Genomic DNA, 26,529 nt, shown 5'->3' with positions numbered 1-26,529 from the left:
AGTCTCTATTGTGTTCTTTATATTCTTTCATTTTGTTTCTAAGGATAGATGTTTGTAAATAGTTGAGAAGAATGTTGATAGGAAAATGCTTGCATGTCTTCTTGATGAAGCATATCCATATATTTCTTTAACATGCTTTTCTTGTTTTTTAACAGCTAATTAGAAATGTTTCCCTCCCAAGAGAATTCAAAGTCTAATACTTGAAAATATTGCTTAATTTGTGAGACCCATTTGTATCTATTCTTATTTACTGAATTATTTACTGAAGTAATTTGAAGCTGACGCAAAAAACAAATAAGAGGAAGTCTTCAATCATTCATAAGCTTGAAAATAATGAAAGAAATTTTAAATCTTCTTGTTTTCAACCTAACAGCATAATCTACTAGTAATGCTACTAAGATGTAAAAGTTAAAAAAATATATGTATATTCTCATTAACTGGTTAGCATATCTCATTTACCAAACGAGCACACAGTTTACAACAAGGCTTTGAACTAACGAATCGAAAAGTTGCACACGAGATGTCCAAGAACTAATTTTGATTTTAGCCATTAAACCTATTATTGCGAATTGCTTGTTTTGCTCTTTCCACTGCTGTGACTGTTATTAGAGGATCGTTCTACAGGTATTAAACAAAGAAGACTTCGTACCTTTTCGTAATTTCAATTCTTCAACTTTTTACAATTCAATACATGTGCCAGTGGTGAAATATGTAGCCCAACAGAAAAAATGAGTAAAGGGGAAAGAAACATCTGAATTTCCTAGGACAAATTATAACAATTTTCTACCTGATTAGGAACGTCGTAAATTTAGACTGATTAGAAATTATTGTTATGTTATTTTATTGCAAAATGACTAGAAAAAGTTATAAGGCCAGAAGAAAATTTGTTCAAAAATTTTTAGTTGTTTTTGTCTAGAACTTTTTCATTTGACATTTAATAGTAATAAAGTTTGAGACAATTTAATTTGCTGCAAATAATTTCTAATAACATTTTCTGAAAGGTAGCTAGTTTACGAGACACAGCGTGAAAATCCTTTACACCTCGTTTTCCAAGATGGTGGTTGGGGGACAAGGGTGGTGACCACACAAACTTAAACTTAAGCTTATTCTTACCCCCACACATTAAAAAAATAAAATTGCGTGCTCTCAAAAATGCAACCCTGGCAGAATGTCGGAAATGAGAAAAGCCAAATACAGGGAAGACAGAAAAAAATTAAAATAAAACTTAAGACAATGTCGAAAGACGTTCCAAACTGACATGAATACATACATATAACTAATTATAAATATATATGTTTATATCTCCTTTGCAAGAACCAGAGACCAATATATGTTAAAAATTGTAAAACACTTCGACATTTATTAAAGTATGTCACTTGAATTTATTATCGCTGACAAATAAAATTTCAAACACTAGGTCGACGCTGATTCGACAATTATATTACTTACCATCTAAATTAAGTAATTTCTTTTCATCGATGTTCTATTTTCCAATAATTTTTATTGCAAGGTCATCACCGAGTAAAAATACTTACTACCAGACTTTATCAAAAAGTGACTTTAATGATACAAGGCGAAAATTCTAAATAATTTCCGTTTATAGTTTTATATTATTTCTTGGCATTAGTATTCCAGTCGCTAAAAGTCCGAAAAAGTGTTTAATATTATATAAGAAATTTTACATAAAGATTACAATTTTCTTATCATATTGTTCAGAGTGTAGATCTACGGTGCCATTACTTAAGCGCCTTCCTATCTTTATATCATATGGAATATATACACAGATGGCCAAGTTCCTTGAAAGTCCTAGGTATTTTTCAGAATATGAAATTTTTCGTGAGCCGCAATTAAATACGTATGAAAAAGTATGGAAAAAAGAAACCTATTAAAAATGATTTTACAGAAATTTATTAAAAATATAAATAAAAGTACAGAATATGTGTATTAAATTAAAATATTAAAAATTGGACACATTTATTTTACTTTATTTATATATTTATTTATTTATTTTAAAATTTGGTGAATAAATTGATGTAGCACTTCTCAGTAATTCTTTCAGATGCAGTGGCGGATCCAGAAACTTTTGTCAGGGGGGTCATGGGTCTTAAGGGTGATTTTGATATAGGATTTAGATTTTTGCACCTTTACGGTTGATATGATTTGTGCCTCATCTAAGGGAATCATTTTCTCAATAATTATTTTAGGCGATATATTAAACCAATTAGAAGTTATTAAAACACAAATACCTTACGGGTGCAAAGAAGGGTACAACCTTAAGGGGTCTTAAACTTAAACAAAAAAAAAATAATTTAAACCCACATACTCTATGACAGTAAAATCAAGTGTACAAGACTATTAAACCACAGGAAAGTTATTAAAATATAAATACTGAAAAATCAATGACTGTCAATTTAAACTAGGTATTTTAAAGACAATTAATTTAAACCCACCTATCCTATAGCTACAAAATCAAGAACAAACCAATAAGTATAAAAAAAAGTTAAGTAATTTAAATGCAATAACTCAATTTAAGTGTAAACATTAATGAATGTATTTAACATTGCTAATAAACTTTATCTTATCGTTGGATATCTGATATCAATTTGTAAAAACATTCATTTATTCCTTATTGCTATACGAAGTGGAAACATGGACTCTCGGAATTACAATTATGAGGCGTATAGAAGCCGTTGAAATGTGTGTTTTTCGAAGAATGCTGAAGATTTCGTGGACAAAGCAAGTGACCAATAATGAGGTGCTGATAAGAATGAGGACTGAGAGAGAGCTCCTAAATATTGTAAACAACAGAAAAACGAGTTATCTAGGACATATTTACAGAGAAGAAAAATATAACTTTCTACGACTTATAATGGAAGGGAAAGTAGAAGGAAGATGTCCAGGAAGAAAAAAAAGCTCCTGGCCGAAGAATGTAAGAAACTGGACAGGCATGAACACACATTCGACACTAAGAACAGCTCAAGATAGAGAGCAATTTGCTGTAGTTATAGCCAACCTTCCGCAATGAGGAAGAAACCTTAAGAATAAGTGTAAACAGTATTTTATTTAAATTATTTTATTCAACAAAAAATGAAATTCAACTGAAAGCGACGGAAATGGATTTTTGGAGAAGAGCTGCAGGAAGATCTAGAAGAGAAAGGATTACCAACGAATGCATTAGAGAAATAATGGGAATCAAACGAACAATCACAGATGACCTAACAACAAAACAACTGATCTGGTTCGGACACATACAAAGAATGGGTGAACAATGAATACCAAAGGAAATATTAAAATGCAACCAGAAGGAAAGAGAAAACGAGGTAGACCGAGAAAAAGTTGGCAAAGTAGACAATCAATAGAGAACTGAGAGAGAGGTCCATAGAAGAAGACCTATGGAACAACCGGACTAAGTGTCGATTGGAAGTCGAAAAACGGCGGAGAACGTTATAAACCGACAAGTAGTAGTAGTATTCAACAAAAAACATTATATAATTAAGGAATCGTTATTTCTATAATTAGGCATATTAGGCTACAAGTGAGTAAAATATTTTTTTACTCGGTATTTGAAATTTTTCTCACGAATTGTCAGCAACAGCCGGCAACAAGTGGTAAATAAAATTTCAGTGATTAAAAATACTAAAAGAATAAGATAAGTAAATATTATAGAATTTTATAAAAATGTATTCTTTTCGCCTATCCGATTTAGCAAATCGCTCTATGATTGCATTAACATCTAGAGAAATTTTAGGATGCACATTGATGAGTGCTACACCAGTTAACCTTTCTATTTCTAAGCCAAGTCTTTAGATGCTTAAGCGTTGTTGCTGCACTGACTGGCAGTGTAATTAATATTTGCAGAAATATTCTGATATTTGGATACATATGAATATCGCAGTTTTCAAATACTTCTAAAAACAATCTGGAAGTTTTTCATTGTTTTGCACGACTCTTTTCCACTTTTGAATCCACAGTGAAAACAATAATATTCTGCTGTAAACAATTTTTTTAATACAACTTTATCTTCTGGTGTGTTATTAGTTTTAGGTAAAACGACTTGAAGATTAAATAGATTCATAACTTTCGGTGAAAGTCGTTCTTCTAAATCAGTTAAGATATTATCTAAAAGGGGTAAATAAATGGATCTTCGGAAATATTCTTCGCAAGAGTTAGCAGATTGGTTTTGACGACAGGTTTGACGAGAAACTATACGAGCCTCTTTCACTCAAATGACGAATTGACAAAATTTGAAAATCGCGTAACTCTGAATTCGTGGAAGTCTTAGTCGAGGTATAACTGTATTTAGAATTGTTGATTTTTATAAAGAGCAATTTAAAAAGGCTTCCGTATAATTCTACACTTACCCCTAGAATAAATGAGTTTGAATCATTTCAACTCTTGACTTCCTGCTTATAAGGTAGATGGGTTTTAAATTATTTTTTTTTTTAGATTGATATTTAATAATTTTGTTTTGGGGGTGGTCATGACCCCCGTGACTCCCCCCCCCCCTTAGATCCGCCACTGTTCAGATGCTGGTTAGTTTATACTGATCACAGTTTGAATTTTACGAATTTTAAAGTGGAATAAAATGATTCACATAAGTACCTACGTTGTTCCGAATATGGAAATAATTAGTCTTTTTTAATTCAGGATGCTTCAGTTTTTGTACAAATTTACAAAATTCAGTAATCGGCCGACATAATATTTTAATGGTACCTAGTTGATGGACGTAGCTTCAACCGACAAACTGTCAAATTTTATATACTATTAGTGATTTTTATATACTACTAGGACGACAACAGAATAATATTTTATTCTGTTGTACAACTTTCATAACAAATAAGTCACTTTTGGAGAGTCGCTGAACTTTTTGTGTAAAGTCGTCTTATGAAGTAGACTTACGTATAAAACAACCAGCGTAATTCTAGTTTGGCAATTTATTTGTTGGGAAAGCTCGAGTTTTGTATTATATTTTTTTTTCTTCTTCTTCAGTACCCTCTCCGATTATTATCGAACGTTGGCGATCATATTGGCAATAATAACTTTGTTTACGGCGGCTCTAAATAAATTAGCGGTGGTCTCTTAATACCATTCTCGGAGATTTCGGAGCCAGGAGGTTCTTCGTCGGCCTGGGCCTCTCTTTCCGGCGATCTTACCCTGTATTATGAGGTGTAGAAGGTTATACCTCTCTGGATGTCTCTTTACATGACCGAAATATTGTAACTTTTGAATTTTTATCGTTTTTGTTATTTCTGTGCTCTTTTTCATTCGATGTAAAACTATTTCATTTATTATTCGATCAACCCAACTTATCCGCAATACTCGTCGATAAATCCACATCTCAAAGGCCTCTAATTTTTTCATTAATGTCTCTGTAAGGGTCCAGCTCTCCATACCATACAGCAATGTGGAGAATATGTAGCAGCGTATTATTCTGACTTTAAGGTTTAACGTAATATCTCTATTAACTAGAATTTTCTTTAATTTATAGAAGGCGGCTCTCGCTTTTTCAATGCGTATTATTATTTCTTTATTTATATCCCAGTTATCGTTAACGTTTGCACCCAAGTAGGTAATATTGTGGACTCTTTCTAACTCTATTCCATACGCTCTGAAGTTCGTTGGTTGTAACTCCGTTTTGCTGACAACCATAAGTTTTGTCTTAAAAGTACTAAGTTTTAGCCCATATCCATCACATGCTTCGGTTACCCTGTTTATAAGTCGTTGCAGGTCTTCTTCATTGGAGGCAATAAGTACCGTGTCGTCTGCATATCTGAGATGGTTGACATTAATTCCGTTAATTTTAATGCCTGTATCTTCACACATCATCATCATATAACGGGGGTCCTACGGCGATTGCCGCTTCCCGCATTTCAGCCTCCATCTTTTCCTATCTCTCCAATCTCCCTCTTCTAAGCCTCTAGATTGCATTGTTTTTGTAATTTCTCTTCTCCAGGAATTTGGTGGTCTTCCCCTTTTCCTTCTTTCTGGCGGAACATACATTAAGGCTTTCTTTGGCCACCGCTCCTCCTCCATTCTCATCACGTGACCATACCATTGTAATTGCCTTCCTTGTATTCTATCTGAAAGAGTATCTCTAATTCCTGTACGGTTTCGTATTTCCTCATTCCTGATTCTTTCCATTCTCGATACTCGACATGACCTTCTAAGATAATCCATTTCCACAACGTCTACTTTATCTCGTTCATTCTTTGTCATCGTCCAACATTCAGCACCATATGTGGTAATTGGTTCTACAATTGCTCTGTATATGCGAAGTTTGGTATGCATCTTTATTTTATTAGACCACAGTAATGAATTTAGTATTCGGATGCATTTTTTCCCTTGGGTTATTCGGTTTTGTACATCTATCTTAACTCTGCCATCTGCTGATATGATGCTTCCTAGATATTTATACTGGTTGCAGCCTTTTATAACTGCGTTTTCAAGCCTCAGATCTGTGGTATTTCCTCCAATTTTTAAATATTCTGTTTTGCCTATGTTTACAGTAAGCCCCCATTTGGCTGTATCTTCAACTAAGGCTTTTTTGAAAATAAATTCGGAGTAGATATTAAAAAGTAGAGGCGATAGAATACATCCTTGCCTCATTCCACGTCGTATTTCTACTGCTTCCGTCATGTTGTGTCCAGCTCGTATGTTTGCACATTGATGCCAATACAAATTTTTGATAATACGGAGGTCTCGGTCATCAATTCCCACCTGTTGGAAGACACCTATAAGTTTGGCATGGTTTACTCGGTCAAAGGAATTTTCGATAAAGTCGATAGGAAGGAAGTCGATAAAACACATATATACTGATTGTTCTATATCCCTACATATTTGAACCATGACCTGCAAACTGAAGAGTGCTTCTCTGGTTCCTATTATATTTTTTGTCGATCACCTAATTCGCAGCCAATGTTTTTGGATCAACAAAATTTTCAAAAGAATTAAAAATTTAATTTTTAAAATAATAAACTTCTTGCATGAAAAGGCCGGTCTTTTCACCTCCAGATAAATATTGTTCTATCTGACAGATAGTTATCTGAAGGATAGACATTTATTTATAAAACAAAATGTACCCATCTTTTCACGTAACATTATGTTGCGGTTACTTATCTGTAAGATAAATGTAAAATTTATTTCGGAACAAAATAATGCTTAATTAATTGTCAAAGAAAGCACTATGTTTTAACATCTCTCTTAATTATACAATTTGTGGTGGCAGGAATAAATTAAATTATATTAAGAAAAATTTAATAACGAATAAAAAAATAATACATGTTTAATGATTCTTCTAAGGTTTTTTCATAACACTAAAATATTATATAAGGTTAGCTCAAACATTTTCAACTTCAAAAAGTTCAGTAATGTCTTCATCTTCATCAATTCATCTTCAAAATTGTCTTAATTTTGATCTCTCGCTGGGATATACTCGTAGAATGTTGCTGTAGATTAGAACGGTTAAATCTTTTCAAACTTACAGCCACTTCCACTGGATGAAATAGTACCTAAACCTTATCTTCCATACATAAAAAGTTAAGTTGCATATCTGGTTCTAATATGAAATTCATTATAGAAATTGGATTGTTTAGTGGACTTCTTAAAAATGGCTTTATTTTATAATCAGAATCTCCTTATAAGAACCCATTTCTATTATCTCCATTTAAACTTCTTATCAAGAACACATTTTAGAAAAACATATCCAAGAAGTATCACGAAATTGTCAGAATTTAAAATAAATATTCCATATAATTATATAGAAGATTTATTGACAGTTTTGAAAATTTTCTACTACACTCTGGATAATTTCTATACTTACTCTGAGTATTTTTTTATATATAATTGAATGTATTTTATGATTATTAAAAGAATCTGACATACCTAGGTACTATGTGCATATTTTTCATTTTGGAATCCGATACTACTATTATTGAATCAATAGCACCAATATCTCTTGAAAAAGGTTTAATTAATCCATTTTTTTATTATCAAGATTATGAAAATATTGCATCCCTAAACTAAGTAAATGAAAATATGTATACACCTACATTTATAATCATTTATTAACAAATATTTACAATATTTTTTCAGAATATAGATCACTGTCGGATTTACTGAATCTTAACCTTTTAAAAAAATCCTTATCATTACAAACAATAAAATGTTCAATTCTGCATCAAATATTATATTCTCGCACTTTATAAACAAGTTTATAAACATTAAACATCATACGGATCATACTATTTAGGTTATATTTTTGATTTCGCGATAACCTAAAACATAATAACGAACTAAAATAATCACAATTTATTTTCCAGATAACTTTTTATTCAGTACTTTATTTGGCAAATAAATATTTTATATTTTATGTCAGATAATTTTAATTTATTTTATCTGTTAGTTTATCTGTTCAGATTTCTTTCCTAGGTGACGCTAGAATTTTAAATCTAAACTAACATAAAACTTTAAATTATTTTGTATTAAATCGCACCTTAAAAATAATAATGATATTATTTATTATTTATATTAATATGTAATTAATATTTTTTATATTATTAATTAAACATACCTATCGTTTCAAAAACAAAATATGATTGACTCATAGGTTAAAATGTCAGTAGTTCAGATTTCTTTGTTCAGATGGCGTTAGGATTTTAAATCTAAACTAACATAAAGCTTTAACTTATTTAATATTATTAATTTTGTAATTAATACAGTCTTATTAATTGAACGTTTTATTTTATTTGTTCATCAATATATTTGTTATAAAATATAGCGTAAATTACCAACGATGTTAAGACAGACATTATACCTTGTCATGAAATATGGGCAAAGAATGTATCTTATAATAAGCGGTCGTCACGTCAATATTTTATTTAAAACATAGACTCGTGACTACTTTTCCCACGAAGGAAATTTAAAAGATAAAATAATCGTTAGGATTAGGATATGGATGATAACATAGAACTCTTAATTGTTGGCAGCCAAAATGCTAATGGCAAATTACTACTATAATTGTTACATTTTACAATAGTTTAACTGTTGAAAGTTATCATCTATATGTATTTGCAACTTTTTCGAATCATATTTTTTTATCGTACTATAGCTTTACCAATTTAATATACCATGTAACTATGTGAAATAATCATTATCTATTATAGGACTAACTGACATCCAAAATCGCTGATCGCTTCAAGCGTTTTTTATTTATTAGCGAGAAAACGATTCATTCTACACTTTTTTTTTTCTACGGCGAACCGAACGATTATTTTCGTTTCCCCAACTCCAACCCCCCCCCCTTCGACGAGAGGCGTTTTAGGGTACAAGTGGTAAACTTTGTTGAAACATTTTTGGGGTTTGTTTTTCGTCTCTAATGGCTGGAGTATAAATTTTTTTCAATCATATTACTGGTTGCCTAACCTAAACGTAATAATATATGCTTGAAATAAATAGTAGTTCAAATACTGTCTCATGGTAGCGCATTCAGCCCAAATTTGGTGTAACATAACCTGTAATTTAGTGTTTATGAAACAAAATGTTATTAAACCGACATACCACAAAAATCTTAAATTCATTCAAAAATTTTAGATCTTACAGTTCAAAAAGAGGTGTCATTCTTGGAATTGAAACGTCTTGCGATGATACTGGCTGTGCCATTGTGGATACCGATGGAAATATTTTAGGTGAATCTTTAAATTCTCAGCATTTAATACATCTAAAGTAAGCTTATTATATTCTTATTACCACTCAATTATCTGTTGTTACCTCTTCTATTAGTTTTCTAATATAATTCTTACTTTGTACCAATTGTCTACGTCTACATTGTGTAGATGTTCATCTATGTCATTGTAAAAATTCGCAAATAAATTGATTTATTTTCTTTTAGTAATGGTGGGATTATACCTCCAATAGCTCAGGATCTGCACAGAAAAAACATAGAAAAAGTAGTGACTGAGGCTATACAAAATGCAAATATTTCATTTGAAGATATAGATGCCATAGCCACTACAGTAAAACCGGGTAAGTGCTTTTATTATAAATTGTGTTTCTTTAATATTTTGTTAGGTTTACATGTTGTTTCTTTATGAAAGTAAGGGGAAAGGATATATTACTTTTTTTAATTTTCAATTTATTTTTATAATAAAATATTTTTGTACTGTACAAACACTGCATCTAACAATGCTTATAAACAATCTGAAGTTTATGGTTGCTGCTGTGATGTTTCTAATGTTGGGATTATTGCATTATCCTTTTCTGCTACAGAATTTCCAGACTCTGGGTTTTGGCATTCATAAGAATCACAAGGAAGATTACTGTAATCACCTCCAGACATTCTTATAATATTGTTTTCATGTTCTTCGTCCCCAGCTGTAAAATAATTTTTTTAGTTTGATAATTAATAAATGCCATATTTTTACAAAAATCATGAATGTGTTGCCTGTGTGAGTCCATTTCAAATAGGTAAAAAGAAATAAAATAAGATTTAAATAAAAAAAAATTAAATTGATTGTGAGTAAGTCTTATTTTATTTCTTTTTACCTATTTTACAAAAATGTTTACTTTAAAATTTTTATTCAACTTTGATGTCTAATATAGTTACTTACTATAATGCAATAAATTTGAGTCATTGTTGGAGTCAATTTTTTTGCTCCTTGTGTTATTTGCTTTCAACAAAGATAAATTAAAACATTTAGCAAGTGGATAGAAAAATACTTATAGACACTAGTATGTGCCTTGATATCTATCTGTCCTGATTTGGATACTATTTGTTGAAAACACATGGACAGGTAGTGGCTTTAAAATAGTATTAATATATCTCATACCAATAAATTCTACATTGTTTTCTCTGTTATTGAAATCTTCAATAAGGTGCTCTGTGTCACTCATATCACTTTCGCTACTGCTACTAGAAAGCATAAGGGACACAGCAGAATTAAGTAAGTTCGGAGAACTTATGGAGGATCCTACACCTATCAGTTGCTGACATTCATCATTACTTCGAAATGATGAGTTTCCTTGTGACTTTTGACCACTCACCTTAAACATATAATAAACTTTTGTATAATATAATGTAAACATATAATAATAAAAATGATATTGTCAATATTTTTTACAACTTAATCATGACAGTAAAATTCTCTCGCTAGTGATCCAATTGTAAATCATAAAGAAAAAAAATCATCACTAAAATATCCTGTCATAGATTGACAACTATTGCTAATATATCATTATTTATAGTTAGGTTTTTTCAAGTATGTAGGTATACTGTTTTGTTCTAAAAGAATATTACATTTATTTATCTATGAAATTGTACTGTTCTCTAATCATCGACAGACCGGCTCTGTGTAATTTTTTTAAGCTTCCGTTTGAATATGATGGACATAACTTCAAGCCCTTTGGTATTATGATGTTATTCCTACATGTTCATAAAAATTTAATCGAGTTTTAACTATGCGCCAGTTTTCCATACATAATTGTCAATCTTTCAAAATTTTGAATATTAGTAGGCCCATATCGGTTACTTAATATTGTATAAATAAAAATAACTAAAAAATTTTGAACAAATTTTGTTTTGGATGTTGTAACTTTTTTCTGGTCATTTTAAAGTAAAAAGACATCAAAGCAATATGATAGAAGGTTTTCAATGAATAATTTTCACTACAAATGTGTTCAATTTCATTAATTTCTGTGGGTTTTACAGAACTCTTGAAGTTGACCGGGTTCTTGGATACTCATAAGAACACGATAAAAACGAACAATTTAGCTAAGCTTTCTATTACTTATGTTTTCATTCATATAATTTATTACTTTGTTAACATTCCTATGGTATTATTAGTTTATTATCGACCTTTTTCCCGACCACTTATGAGATAGAGTCTAGAGGCGCCATTTTTAAGTGGTATCCCCATTAGGCCTAATTCACTGACAATTTCCAGGCGAGATAAGGAGCATCATTATATATAAAAAGTTGTTTTCCAGCTTTTACTTTTTCATTTTCTTTGACGGTCCAGGCTGCGGTTCAGGATCTAATTCAGTATCGAAGGTGAATGTTTGCGAAAGAACGGAAGATATAATTAGCACCATTGTGGGTAACATTTTCGAATTCTTCGATTAATTTTAATATTTCGATAATGTCACTGCAGGTTTCACCAGAACAATTGAGTCATACTTCACTTGCATCTGCAGAAAATTAATTTCAGAAGTTCGAGGTTTGCTGGAGTTTTGAAAGTTTTGATTGGTATCCAAATTTTTCCATACTTTTTCCAGCCCACTCCCTAGGACTTTTCCCTTCCCAATGCCGTGAGCAAGACAATGTCAATATTGTGAATATACAGGGTGTTTCAGAAAGGTATGTCATAAATTAAATCACGCATTCCGGGGACAAAAATAAATTGATTGAATCCAACTTACCTTAGTACAAAAGTGTACACAAAAAAAGTTACAGCCCTTTGAAGTTACAAAATAAAAATTGTTTGCATTATCTCCTAAACTACTTGACATTTTGTAATAAAAATGGACACGTTACTTTCTTACCCTGATTTTTCTGTTCTCATGTAGTCAATTTATTATAGATAATGTGTCTCTGACCTGCTATCAACTCGTTAGTGTCGGTATATTGTTATTGCTAACTTCTTCTTTCATTATTGGTAACTAAATAGCAAAATTTACCTGTGTTCTTATAGATGAATCGGATGTAGAACTACATATTGAATTTTCACTGGACATATTTTTCTTATTACAGGAACACGGAACAGATATTACTTTTTTACTATCTCTTGGAAAAGTCGATATTTTGATACCCGCGGACTCCAATTGTGGGTTTTCTATCGATGTGGATTGTTTTGGTGCATCAGTTTTAGATATTGATGATGAACAATTAGCTTCAGTTTCATCTGTACTTCCTAAAAAAACAAACCTTTACCGTTATTCTATTAAAATTGTATCTAATTACTTTTTTACGAAATAAATGATGTGATTAACAAAGGTTTTTAGACAAAATACAGAGTGAGTTTTAAGTATTCTCATTAACAAGCTATACGCGTCCACTGCTGGACATAGGTCTTCCTCAGCTCTTTTTTTTTGTTTCTGCCTTGTGCGGCTTGCCTCTAGTTGTTACTGCTAAAACGCTTCAGGTCATCAGTTCATCTGGTTGATGGGCTCCTTCTGCTCTGTAATGCTTCTTGTCTTGGCCTCCACTCGACAATACGTTTTGTGCATCGGTTGTCTGATAATCTAGAGACTTGTCCTGTCTGCTGTTGTTGTTCTACGACGTATTTCTTCGTTTGGAATTTGGTCTCTCAGAGAAACACCCACCATCGGGCGCTGCATAGCCCTCTGAGTCAGGCGAATCTTATTCACTACCTTTTTTGTGAGTGTTAATGTTTTCACTCCATAAGTGAGTACAGGTAACATATACCACACTGGTCAAAGATTTCCTTTTGAGGTATACCTATAGACAGGTGTGATTTAAATACATATTTTAATTTATCAAACACTGCCTAAGTTAATTCCATGCGACGTGGAAGCTCACATGTCTTGTTATCTCTGCCTAGTTGGGCAGACATAACCAGTTTAAAGTATGGAACGCATCAATTATTACGGAAACGGTATATATATTCCGGTTTGTGCGAGTTTTCCTCCGAAAAGGGGGTTTGGCATTGGGTTAACTACCCAACCCTGTAAAAAACCTTTTGTTATGAGAGCTACAAAGAAGGAAACCGGACTGTCTAACCTACGACGAACTCGCAAACGAAATAAGGATAATGATTTAAAAATTTGCACGTGGAACGTAAGAAGCCTTTATCAGCCTGAGGCGACGGCTCTGCTCATACAAGAAATGAATAAAGCCAAAGCAGATATCATTGCTTTACAGGAAATGACGTGGATTAGCTCAGGCATCCTGGAAAAAAATAAGAGCAAGGTCAAACATAGTGTAATCGATTTAAAAGCTATTGATCATAGGATATGTCGAATAAGACTTAAAGGGAAGTTCGCTAATATTAGCATTATTAGCATCCATGCTCCAACAAAAGAAAACGAGGATGATGAAAAATACATGTTCTATTAGGCACTAGACCGAGAGTATGATGAAAGCCCAAAAAATGACATCAAAATAACAGCAGGAGACTTTAATGCCAAAGTCGGAAGAGAGAATATATTTTCCTCCACCATCGGAAAAGAGAGCCTACACGTAGACTCTAATGATAACGGTCTCAGAATCATAAACTTTGCGATGTCTAAGAACATGGTAATAGCTGGAACACGATTTCTCCATAAAGATATACATAGGGGAACTAGGAAATTTTCTAATAATGAAACGATTAACCAAATAAATCATATAATTATCAATGCAAGACACTGCTCTAACTTATTAGATGCTAGGTCTTTTAGAGAAGCAAACATAGATAGTGATCACTATTTAGTTAAAGCACGATTTAAATAGAGAATATCCAATTTGAAAAGGAAATCGGGAGAAGGAGAGAAAAAAATCGACAATAATAAACTAAAAGATCCCGACATTGCAAACGTATACAGACAGCAAATAGAAGATCAAATAATGACAAAAAATTTAGAAGAAAAAGACATTAACCAACTATGGGCAAATATACGAGATATTGTATTACAGAAATCGGTTGAAATATTGGGCAAAACCAAGTCAGAAAAAAGAAATCATTGGTTTGAGCATGAGTGCGAAATGGCCACAAATAGAAAGAACGCAGCATATCAAAAAACCATAGACGCAGGTTGTACACGGAGAAGAAAGGAAAAACGTATCTATCGACGTAAGAAGAGGGAATACGAACAGAACACTCTCAATGAGATACAAATTTTATTCGATAAAAATAAAACGAGGAAATACTACAAATCCTTAAATAATAGCCGTCGAGAATTTAACCACGATTAAAAATTTGTAAAGACACTAATGGTGAAATTCTACATGATAAAAACTCAGTTCTTAACCGATGGGCACAACATTTCAGCGAACATCTAAATATAAACGATATTGAAGAAGGTTACAACATAGAAAATCAACAAAATCTGCAACGTCAACTACACAGTCAAGATCCAACAAGAGAAGAAGTGTCAAATGTCATCCTAAAACTCAAAAACAATAAAGCACCAGGAATCGATGAAATCTGTTCGGAAATGTATAAAAAAAAGGTGGTGATCGACTTTTTGCAGCAATCCATAAACTAATAGTACTTATATGACAGAATGAATTGGTATCAGAAGAGTGGCTAAAGGGAATAATATATCCGTTGCATAAAAAGGGTGATCAACTAGAACTAGAGTGTAAGAACTAAAGAGGCATTACTCTGTTAGCATCTGCGTATAAAATCTTCGGCAATGTATTGTTTGAAATACTTAAACATTTTACAAAGGATATTGTTGGTCAATATCAATGCGGATTTACTGCTGGAAAGTCAACTACACATCAAATCCAAGTACTTAGGCAGATTCTAGAAAAGTCACTAGAATATAACATAAATACACAACATCTCTTCGTCGACTATGATAGTGTGAAAAAAACAGCATTATATAATGCAATGATAGACTTTGAGATCCCACCTAAGTTAGTTAAGTTGATTCAACTAACAATGCAAAACGTAAGCTCATTCGTTAGAATTGAAGAAGAAAACTCTACGTTCTTTGACATTAATAATGGTCTAGGATAGGGGGACGTGCTGGCTTGTCTCCTCTTTAATATTGCCTTGGAAAAGGCAATCAGACAATTAAATATTAGAATGAATGGAACTATTTTTAATAGATCGACGGCAAATTCTCTCATTCGCTGACGATATAGTTATAGTGAGCAGAAGTATATGGTGCAGTGTTTTACAAGGCTTGCGGACGCGGCAAGTGAATTAGGACTTGTGGTAAAAGAGGAAAAAACCAAATATATGTTGGTTTCTAAAATCCCCCGAAATATCCAACAGAGAATATTCAAATTAACAACCATACCTTTGAGCAAGTCAAAGAATTCACATATCTTGGATCGCTAGTAAACGCAACAAACACGACAAGCGACGAAATAAAAAGACGCATAGCAATAGCAAACAGAACTGTTCACGGTCTCCAGAGACATTTAAAAAATAAAAATATAAAACGTGCAGTAAAGCTCAATATATACAAGACCTTAATAAGACCGGTTTTGATATATGGGACTGAAACGTGGACCTTATCTCAAAATGATGAAAGACTTCTTGGGTATTTTTGAGAGAAAAATTCTTAGAAAGATTTTTGGGACCGTGAATAAAAATGGGCTATGGCGTCGAAGTTACAACATGTGAAATTCGTTAAAGTACAGAGACTTAGATGGGCTGGACACATTGCTAGGATGTCAGATCATGAATACAGGAAGAGATTAACATTTTCAAAACCAGAGGGCACAAGAAGTAGAGGATGACCACGAAGGAGATGGATTGATGATGTGGAAGAAGACCTACAGATTCTAAGGATCAGAAGATGGAGGGAAGTTGCCAGGAATCGAGAGGAGTGGCGACTTCTTTGTGAGCAAGCCAAGATCCACGACGAATTGTCGAGCTACTTATGATGATGATGAACTTATGGTAGTATTTACATTGTCGCCAGATTTTTCATTTATCTTAAACATTGTTTTTTCTATATAGGATACTTGGACACGTTTCTACGACACTAAGCAGCAATCGAGAGAATGAAGACATTTTGGTTCTCCAAGACCTTTTAAAAAAATCTACCGAAAAAATTTTTGCATCCGTTTTTATACAATCAAAAAAAGGAAAACGGAAAAAGGAAAGAAAAAATAACTATTAACAAACTAAAAGATCCAGACATAGCAAATGTATATGGAGAGCAAATAGAAGACAAAATAAGAGCAGAAAACTTAGAAGAAGAAGGAGTTATTAATCAGCGATGGATAAAAATACGAGGTATTTTATTACAGAAATCAGTTGAAATATTGTGTAAAAGCAGGATAGAAAAAAGGAGTCAGTGGTTTGATAATGAGAAGTAATTCATCGACTTAAGAAGAAGGAGTATGAACAGAAAACTTTAAAAATATACGACCTTATAAATACTTATAAATATTAATATAAGACCTTAAGATTCTAAGGGTCAGAAGATGGAGGAAAGTTGCTAAGAATCGACGGAAGTGGCGACTTCTCTAAGAGCCAGCCAAGATTCACAAAGGAAATTATGATTATGATACTGATCAGTTTTTTGAGATTGGCAAGCAATAATCATGATTGATTTTCTGATTAAGGGTAGAACATTAACTAGGAATTACTATTCGACGTTACTGATAAATTTACGATTTGTACAACTAAATTCTTGCCATTGGCTATGCCTACCTATTGGATTTTTGTTATGTACTGCAGCTGTATCACCGGTAGCTTCATTTATGTGTTCTTTGGCTTCGTTTTCTTTTGTATCATTTATTTGTATGGCATACTGAAGTTGAGTTGCTTTTAGTTGATTTATGTACCATTGTTGATCCCGACATTTCTGATAATAAGTAGGGGCTCTTACTTGAAACCTGTAAAATACGAAAGTTGTAGAGATTTTGTTAACGGCAAATAATAATCTGGTAATTTTGGTCCTCAGACGCCACACCCGTGTTTGTGTAATTTTATTTCGGTCGTCCGCTGAAGGGTTAAAATAAAAATTTCTGCAAATTATATGATTATAATTATTATAATACAAACAAGAATGAAAAAACAAGAGTATGTCTTGTGAAGTCTGGAACGTCAGATGTTGTTGACAGTTGGAATAACAGTAACAGTAGTATTTTGAAGTTTATAGATATCATTGTATTAAATATTGTAATATTGTTGGTGTTGAATAGAGGTATTTTAAAATAGTGTAACAATAAATTTTTTGATAGTCATAAAATCGACCTTTTTCACTTCACCGTCAGACGGGAAAATCAGAAAACAAGTTGCGTCAGCTAACATGAAAAGTTGTTTTTGCTGCTGTTAATGAAAGTATATTGAAAAAATTAGCTGGTTATCTATGAATTTCGTCACACCAGTTTTTCCGATATGTTCGAGTCGTCAGACGCGTGGAATGACCTATATTTATCATCAGAAAATTTTATTTTTGTGTTTTTCTTATAATATTTAAGCTAAATTAAAAAACATAGCAGTATCTAAAAATGTTCGGTATGTCGTAAAATCGACATGTTTCGGGAAAATTGGAGGTTAAACGCCCCAGAACCAAAAAAAGTCACAAAGGGAAACGAAACGGTGTCAGACTCGGCGTAATGAAACGATACTCAAAGTTTGTACTATCATAAACTTTTTTGTCGATGGGCACTCTGACTTTTTTAATTTGTTCCCTGACGTTGTCTTTAGTCAGAATCGATTATTTGTCTATAGTCTATTCAGAATAAAGATGCACTGGGAATAAACAGAACCACGCTAAGACACGTAAGAAACCATAGGCGTACGGTTTTGCTTTCCTATTAAATTATTAAAACACTATGAATTATTAGATTTGTTTACTATCAATAAGGAAGATGAAAGATGCTTTGTTAGTATTATTTTCAAGAAAATTCAATTCAATAAGAATAGACGATATTTAATCAGTTATTTTAAAAATAAGCTTCTTTACCGTAAAATGGAAAAAGAAACGTATGGTTTGACAAAAATAATAAATTATACAGCTATTCAATAATAGCAAAGTAAAACAGAAACCTATGATGGTTAGTCATTTTCTATTGTTCTTATACTTGCTACTTGTTTTAACAAGATTGCCTTTCAGTTTTTTACAAGTTCAGTTAGTGAACATTGCTTGTTAATCGTTGTATTAATTTTTACTTTAATTTCTAAATTGGTTCTTAGTTTTTAAAGAACTATTAGTATTAGTTACATATTTGTATTCTATTATGTTAAGTAAGTATAGTGTTTTTATAGATTAATGTTCATATAATTATTTTTAAATATCGGCATAACAAGTACACCAAAACAAAAACAAAATGTCCAGCGAAGATACTGCTGACGAAGTTGCCGAAGTAACTCTCAGTACTCCAAGAAAATGAACAAAAAAAATGACATTTCAATTTCAAAACGAATGAAATTATCTTAAATATTTATAAGTGTGAAATAGAAGGAAATTCTACTTTAGTACAATAGATGAGTCGGTAATAGGAGTAGCACAAGTCAGGTGTGTGTAGGCGAAGTATTTATAATATACTCAGAGAATATAAAAATATTCACACATTTTTAGACCCAAAAGTTAGTCGGTTCGCAACACAATAATCGATTTAGTAGACAAAGCTGATCGTAATGCCATAATATATATATATATATATATATATATATATATATATATATATATATATATATATATATATATATATATATATAAGCGATATACCCATATGCCATATCATATAAGCAGAATGACAACAAAGAGTAGTAAAGACGACAATAGATGGTTCCCCAATAGGAAGACGATCAGTAGGAAGACCACGAAAACGATGGAACGACAACTTACTGGAGGCACATTGAAAAACAGACAGAGTCATGTCGATATAAAAAGAAGAAGAAGAAGCTGGACACTTACTGAAGCAATGGAGAAAAACTTGAAGCCTTCGAGATGTGGCTATACATAAGATTCCTGAGGATATCATGGACGGACAAAATAACCAACGAGACTGTACTACGAAGAATGGGGAAAGAAAGAGAAGTGATGTATACGATTAAAAGGAGAAAGTTAGAATATCTCGGACACATAATGAGAAACGGCACTAAATACGGCACTGAAAATAATCCTTCAAGGCAAAGTATTCGGAAAGTGAGGAATTGGGAGAAGAAGAATATCGTGGTTAACTGAGGAAATGGTTCTCCACAACAACAACTAATCTATTTAAAGCATCAGTTAATAGAATAATTATAGCCAGAATGATCGCCAATATTCAAAACAAATAGGCACCAAAAGAAGAAGAGTGAGGGTAATCTGCCTAATTTTAAAAGAACAATATTTTATAAACTTCTTAAGACACTTAAATTTAAGTGTCAAAAATAAGAAAGACAGAGCATGTTGTTAGAAAAAGTTGAGATTGTTTTGTGAAGGAGGGAATATTTAAAGAAAATTAATTCTTACCGAAATGATGCACAGTATGGCAAAATGTATGGAGCATATTTAGCAGAATGTTGGGATCAATATCATTGAGACTCAAGTTGAACCACTGATGATTAACGTAGTTAATGACAGCAGCACGTCAGACACTGATTCTGAGTAAAATATTAATTTACACTTTTGAGTTTTTTTGTTTTATTTATTAGTCATATGCGTAGAATGTTTTTACGAATTATTTTTTCTGATCCTTTGCTTTTTTTGCTTTGAATATTCGTTTTCTTAAAAAAAAACGTTTTAAGTCTAGAGAACGTTCCAATTGGAGTTAGCTACAAAGAAACTTCAGTAAAACACAAATTTGCGTTTGCAGTATTGCCATGTCCTTATTATGTTTATGTTTTATGCCTCAAATATGCTTTGAAACAGTAAATGTTCATTATATTATTTTATGGAATCTGGTATTTTTTAATTTTTTTTTATATAAAACACGAACGAATGAATATTTGTTTCTTTCGATATTAGTTGTTGTTAGTTATTAGAAAAAACTGTTGTAATTGCTCTTTGGTAGATTAGTGGATAAATTTGGCAATAGTGTCAAAACCTTCAAAACACTAGTTGCCAGATTGCAACAAATGTTCAGCAGATTTCAATTTTATGACCATTTCCTTATCATTTTAAAAATATATATTAAAATCATTACATTATTTACAATTATTCACTTTATAACTTTAGTATTTATGGTGATTTATATATTATTTTCCTCGTTATTTTATCATTTTATGTTTTCCATGTTTAATTAAATTAATTAATATTATGCTCTTTCGTGATTTATTATAAGGACATGGCAACATTGCTAAGTACAAATTTTTTTTTATTTGTAGCTAACTTAATCGCAACGTTCTCTAGACTTTAACCAAAAAAAAACACGAATGGGGTGCGATTAAGAGCTCAGTTCACGATTGCCAACACCGTTTTAACTGGAAGCTCTTAGATATTAGATTTTATTTTAAAACATTTTTTTCACAGGTTAATTTGATTAATTCAATATATTAAAATAACGAATTCACATTATTATGTTGTTGGAAAACCCCATTCTAACATTTAATAATTTGGTTTCATCTTTGGTATTCGTCGGATCATAAAATATAAATGAATAAATACATGTACGCATAATTCGCTGGTGCACGCCTTTGCTACAACCACAGTATAAAGAGGAACCTCAGTCTTTATACTGTGCTACAACATTAACACCGAGACAACAGTGGTCCAACTAAGTTATAGTAAGTTCTTCCGCGTATAATCACTACTAAATGATACTAGGAGTCGCCGGTAGCTTATGCTACGATGTCTGTTAATATAGTTTATCAGGTAGCTATGTACGTTTATACATTGTTAAAATCATGATTTGGGAGTGCTCCTCGTAACATCCATAATGTTGATAACGTGTGCTTGTTTGTTTATTCCTAGTGCATCTTTATTGTATAACTATTTAGTTTAAGAATCTGATTATTTGACTTCGAAGAACACATTCTTTTGGGTCTTTGTTTTATTTCTTATTTGTGTCACTTGGCACAATTCTATTCCAAAAAGTTTCCGTATTTCAGTGACCATTTTCGTTTGAACATATCTTTATTTATTTGAAAATAACTTTTAAAATGAAATAATTAGAATACTTACTTCAATACTAACGTATCATTAATTAAATTCAAGTAACCCTCAGTCGCTAACAGATCTAGTCGAAAAAATCGATTATAGCCCCAACACTCGCCTACTTCGAAGTCTGAAGCAAACTCTCGGACAATATTCTTTGAAGGATCTCGGCTTACTTGGTGAATCATTTCCACTCGATATTCGTATTTTGACGTTTCAGGATAACCTTCAAATCAAAAACATTGCCAAATTTACGCTTAAAAAAAGCTTATAAGTTATACCAATTAATTTTCGTTATTCCATCTTTGGAAAATCTAATAAACAACGAAGTAACTAAGATCAAATTAATACGTATTAGTCCAGTTGGGTTAAACGAAAAAAGGCCTAACCTTGCATGTCGATCTGCCCCAAATTGTATTGTTCTAAACTTTTAGGGGGTCAATAGTAGTGTAAATTTAAAATCGCGACCGAATCCAACCGTTGCGTTAGCCGCCATGTTGAATTTTAATATGAAAAAGGAGAACATTTTTGCTCAGTATCTCCGCCATTGTCATTTTTTAGACAAAAATGGTAAGGACTACAAATGCGGTTTCCTACAATTTCTTTTTTACAACTTTTTTCGTGCAGTCGATATTTTCCCAGTTAAGCTGGGAAAATAGTGGTAGGGGAAGCATATTTATCGAATTATCTCGTTTATTATTAACTTTATGACTTGAATGTATATAGACAAAAATGAAGAGAATTATATTCTATACAATTTTGATCTCTTTTATTTTTTTGCTAAAATTAATATTTGAGATCGTACGTATGCGGTAAAAGCGCGAACGTAAGACCTTGCGTCGATTGGTGATAAAAGAATTAGTTTTGTTCAATATCTCGTCCATTTTAAACTTTTCCACAAAATGGTACGGACTTAAATTGTAATTGGGATTTCCTACAATTCCTTCTTTGCAAATTTTTTCTATAAAATTACTTTACAAATACAAATATTGTTTGTAGCAAGGTAAAAATACGTGGTATATAAAAAAGGAATATTAAAACATAACTTAAAAATATCATAAACAAGAACACAGATTAACAAAAAATGTTTTATCTCAAAATCACGGTAAGCAGTTCAGTGGATATTATGCATTGAGTGATACATTCTTCTGAGCAATAAAAGCAATGTTTCAGAACAGTGTGGTTCAACCTAAGGCACGCAGGCCGCATGCGGCTTGAGGCTCGTTAAACTGCGGCCCCCGCGAACACATTTCAAAAATATTACCATTGGTAACTTTTACCTGTTCCAACCCTGTCTAACTTTCCGTAATCTTAAGAAAGTAGTTAACCTTGAACACCTACTCCCGATGAGCGGACAGTTAGCTTCAGTCAGCTGCACGTGTCGTGTTGAATTAACAGTGGCGAATATATTGAATGTTCAATTCAGAATGAGTAGTGCCAAAAAAACGCAAAATTTTCGAAGAGAATCGTACGTTCCAAGGAAATGGGAAAATCAATATTTCTTCATCGAATTAAAAGGCAAACCTCAGTGCATTATTTGTTGTCAAGTACTCGAGGTATCAAAAGAATACAATATTAGTAGGCATTATGAAACCCAGCACAAAACAAAATACGACAAATATCAAGGTGAAGCTCGCAATACTCTTGTAAAAGAACTTAAAGCTAAATTGAATAAATAAAAACCTCTATTTATAAAACCGACAGCTGTTCAATCATCAAGCTTAGCAGCATCATATTATGAAGTATGTTTAGAGCTTGTCAAAAGTAAAAAGCATTTAGAGATGGAGAAATGATCTAGCGGTGTGCCGTTAAAATGGCGTTATCCTTTGGAGATGAAAAGATGGCCAAAAATTTTGAATGTGTTGCAGTTTCCCATCAAACTGTATCTAGAAGAGTTGATGAGCTGAATACTCATGTATTTAAAAAAATGGTCGACACAGTTTGTGATTGTTTGTACTACTCCTTAGGCCTGGACGAATCTGTTGATATTACTGACAAAAATCATCTATTAATTTTTGCTAGATGCATCAGTGAAGATTTTTGTGTAACTAAGGCACTTCTAAAACTGCACCACATGGAAGACGGGACCAAAGGTATAAATATATTTGAAGCAATTAGTGACGCTGTGAAAAATATAAGCGGTTTTCAAAAGTGCTCTTGCGTTTGCACCGACGGAGCAAAAGCAATGACGGTACCCATAACGGGATTGGCTGGACTTTTGCGGAAAAATGGTGTTAACTGTATTGTTTCATTACATTATCGATCAAGAGGCTCTCTGCGGAAAGATAATTAAAAACAACGATACTATGAAAACTGTAGTGCAGATAGTAAACAGTTTAAGAGAAGGAAACAGAGCTCAGCGACACCGAAAATTCATCTCTTTTTGGAGGAATTAAATACTGAATATAAGGACGTCCCCCTACATTCAGAGATATGCTGGGCAGGTAAATGCCTTAGAAAATTTTTTTTCGTTAGGAGAAGAAATCTTACTGTTTTTTGAAACGGAAATTGTTATTAACTTGGACTTATTTATAACAAAGCTTAAGAACAATACGTTTCTTCATTAACTGGCATTTCTAACAGACATTAACTCTCACTTGAACACATTAAACCTACAACTCCAGGAAAAAAATAAGACATTATCCTGTATTTTGGCAAATTAAAAGAACCATTCAAAAAGTGGTTTCTTGGATATGTGTTCCATAAAATCTAGTATATCTTGCATCAATTAGCAAGATTTATTGTTACTTACTGGAAAAACATCCAAAATAAAATAAATATTTACCTGTACATAAATTACACTTGTATGCATAACATGTTGCATACCATTAAGACAGGTTTAAAAATTAAAAAGTAAAATCACCCAAGATGGGCCTCTAGTATTTCTTAAAAAGAAATATAATATTAAGTACACCTAATTACTTTTTAATCATAGGGTTTTTACTTTCTGTTCTCTATGTGTCAGAGTTAAAACACACCAGTAAAAGATGCCATAAACTAAGTTTTACTATCTTTACCTAAATTTTAAAAATTTTAGAATGTATTTTGTTCATTATTTTATATTTTATATGTATTATTAATGTTGAGTGTCAATGCTTTTATAAATAATCTCAACGACTAGTAAGTTGCACTGAAGAATTGTGATATTTTATAAATATTTACATATTTTTCTTATTACAGTGTCTTGAAAAACGAATAAAACCATTCCGAAAGCTAGACAAAAAGTCAAAAGAGTGTTTGATTAACATCCCGGACAATTTTCTGACTGCAACCCTAATAAACTGTGTTGTTTGTATATATACATATATATATATATATATATATATATATATATATATATATATATATATATATATATATATATATATGCCATTAAAATGAAAATTATTAAAGTGATTGATCATCCGCCTAATTTGGATCAAAATTACTGTTGTTTTTTTCTAGTATATCAAAAACATATTTTGGATTGACGTTTCTCGACATCTGGAAAAGCGGTTGATGCTTTTATAGTTTGTATTTTCGTCTTGTTCAGAGTGGACAATGGAAATTTTTTAAAAGTGTTTTTTATTCTAATTAAAGAAACTCACTTACCCGCGGTTAACTCTAGGAAGACTGATAAATAATTTCCTCTCACTACACCATTTCCTTCCGGATACACTTTAAGTCTCCAGCATAATCCATTGCTGTGAAGTGGATTGGAGTAAACGGGATCTGATTTCCTTTGAAGTTGTGAAAATGGGTACATTACGTACGTACTAGTGTCATATGAAGGCACTATTTCGCTAAAAAAATAAAAGATTAAAACATATTTAAATAAAAATTATAATATGATGTGCAAAATACATCAGTATTACATTTTCATACTAAATAAAAAAATGTCAATGTAAGCTCAATATTAAAATATTCAAGGTACATTATTATTGCCTACATATATATTGTTATTATACGAGGGGGAACGGTAAAAATAATTATGGAAAATTGGGTCGCAAATTGTAAAATGTTGAGAAACGCTGTTATATGGCGTAATCGATACATTAACTGTAAGATGAAATCAAGAATCCATAAGGCCAGTATAAGACCAATAATCACGTATGCATCAAAAACAAGACCCGATACAGCGAAAAAACAGAGAGTGATGGAAACAGCAGAAAGGAGAATACTTAGAAGAATTACAGGAAACACACTTAGAGACCGAATAAGGAGTGACAAGATTAGAACAAAATGTAATGTACAGGGTGTAAACGAGTGGTAACTGAATAGAAAAAAAAATGGAACAATTACATCAGTAGAATAGAGGACACAAGAATCGTTAAAATACCAAGGGACAAATATCAAAGAGGTAGAAGAAATATTGATCGACCGTTATACCATTACTATCTACCATAGAAGCAATAACCCGACGAAGAACAAGCAAAATTGCTTATATAAAAGAAGAAGAAAAAGAATATAAAATTTGATCAACCACTTCCCTCTTGTCATACTGTAGGACATAAACCAAACAAAATCACACACCTTGAAATTTAAAACCTAACTGATCTATTCTATACATCTGTCCTCTGTCACCACTATGTAAATAGTTCATATTGTAATGGTAAAGACATAGTGCTGCGATCCGTCTAAGTTTAGACAATGTTGTTTGAATTTATGAGTAAACATTTCAGTCAGGATGTGTGAAAAACTAAAGAAGACAAAAATATGACGACGTAGGTACACTCTACATAAAGTGAATTTAACTGTAAACTTATACTCCAGTAGTCAGAGACCAAAATGTCATTGAACCTCTAAAAAGCATACCAACACGCTGAATTTTGCTGAGAATAT

At 31.9% G+C, this 26,529-nt stretch overlaps 2 protein-coding genes across 3 annotated transcripts in view; one reads left to right on the top strand and one right to left on the bottom strand.

The window, feature by feature from the left end:
* Positions 1-9,479: 9,479 nt before the first annotated feature.
* Tcs4 (Threonyl-carbamoyl synthesis 4) overlaps positions 9,480-26,529 on the top strand; it is a 51,215-nt gene continuing 34,165 nt past the window's right edge. Inside the window, exons 1-2 of the mRNA XM_072541193.1 lie at positions 9,480-9,720; positions 9,887-10,020. Coding sequence (XP_072397294.1) covers positions 9,536-9,720; positions 9,887-10,020 — 319 coding nt within the window. The 5' untranslated portion in view covers positions 9,480-9,535. The remainder of the gene's footprint in view (positions 9,721-9,886; positions 10,021-26,529) is intronic.
* LOC140448116 (E3 ubiquitin-protein ligase TRIM37-like) overlaps positions 10,111-26,529 on the bottom strand; it is a 39,167-nt gene continuing 22,748 nt past the window's right edge. The window contains exons 5-10 of one of the 2 annotated variants that reach the window (XM_072541191.1): positions 25,300-25,490; positions 21,736-21,934; positions 17,331-17,515; positions 12,670-12,902; positions 10,824-11,037; positions 10,111-10,368 (exon numbers count right to left, since the gene is read on the bottom strand). In XM_072541191.1, coding sequence (XP_072397292.1) covers positions 10,202-10,368; positions 10,824-11,037; positions 12,670-12,902; positions 17,331-17,515; positions 21,736-21,934; positions 25,300-25,490 — 1,189 coding nt within the window. In that variant the 3' untranslated portion in view covers positions 10,111-10,201. The remainder of the gene's footprint in view (positions 10,369-10,823; positions 11,038-12,669; positions 12,903-17,330; positions 17,516-21,735; positions 21,935-25,299; positions 25,491-26,529) is intronic. The other variant, XM_072541192.1, reaches the window with a different exon arrangement.

This window comes from Diabrotica undecimpunctata, chromosome 8 (assembly GCF_040954645.1).
Source record: "Diabrotica undecimpunctata isolate CICGRU chromosome 8, icDiaUnde3, whole genome shotgun sequence".
In the NCBI taxonomy this organism is placed as follows: domain Eukaryota; kingdom Metazoa; phylum Arthropoda; class Insecta; order Coleoptera; family Chrysomelidae; genus Diabrotica; species Diabrotica undecimpunctata.
Note: the sequence above shows the minus strand (reverse complement) of the source record. Positions and strands in the feature narration are given on the sequence as shown.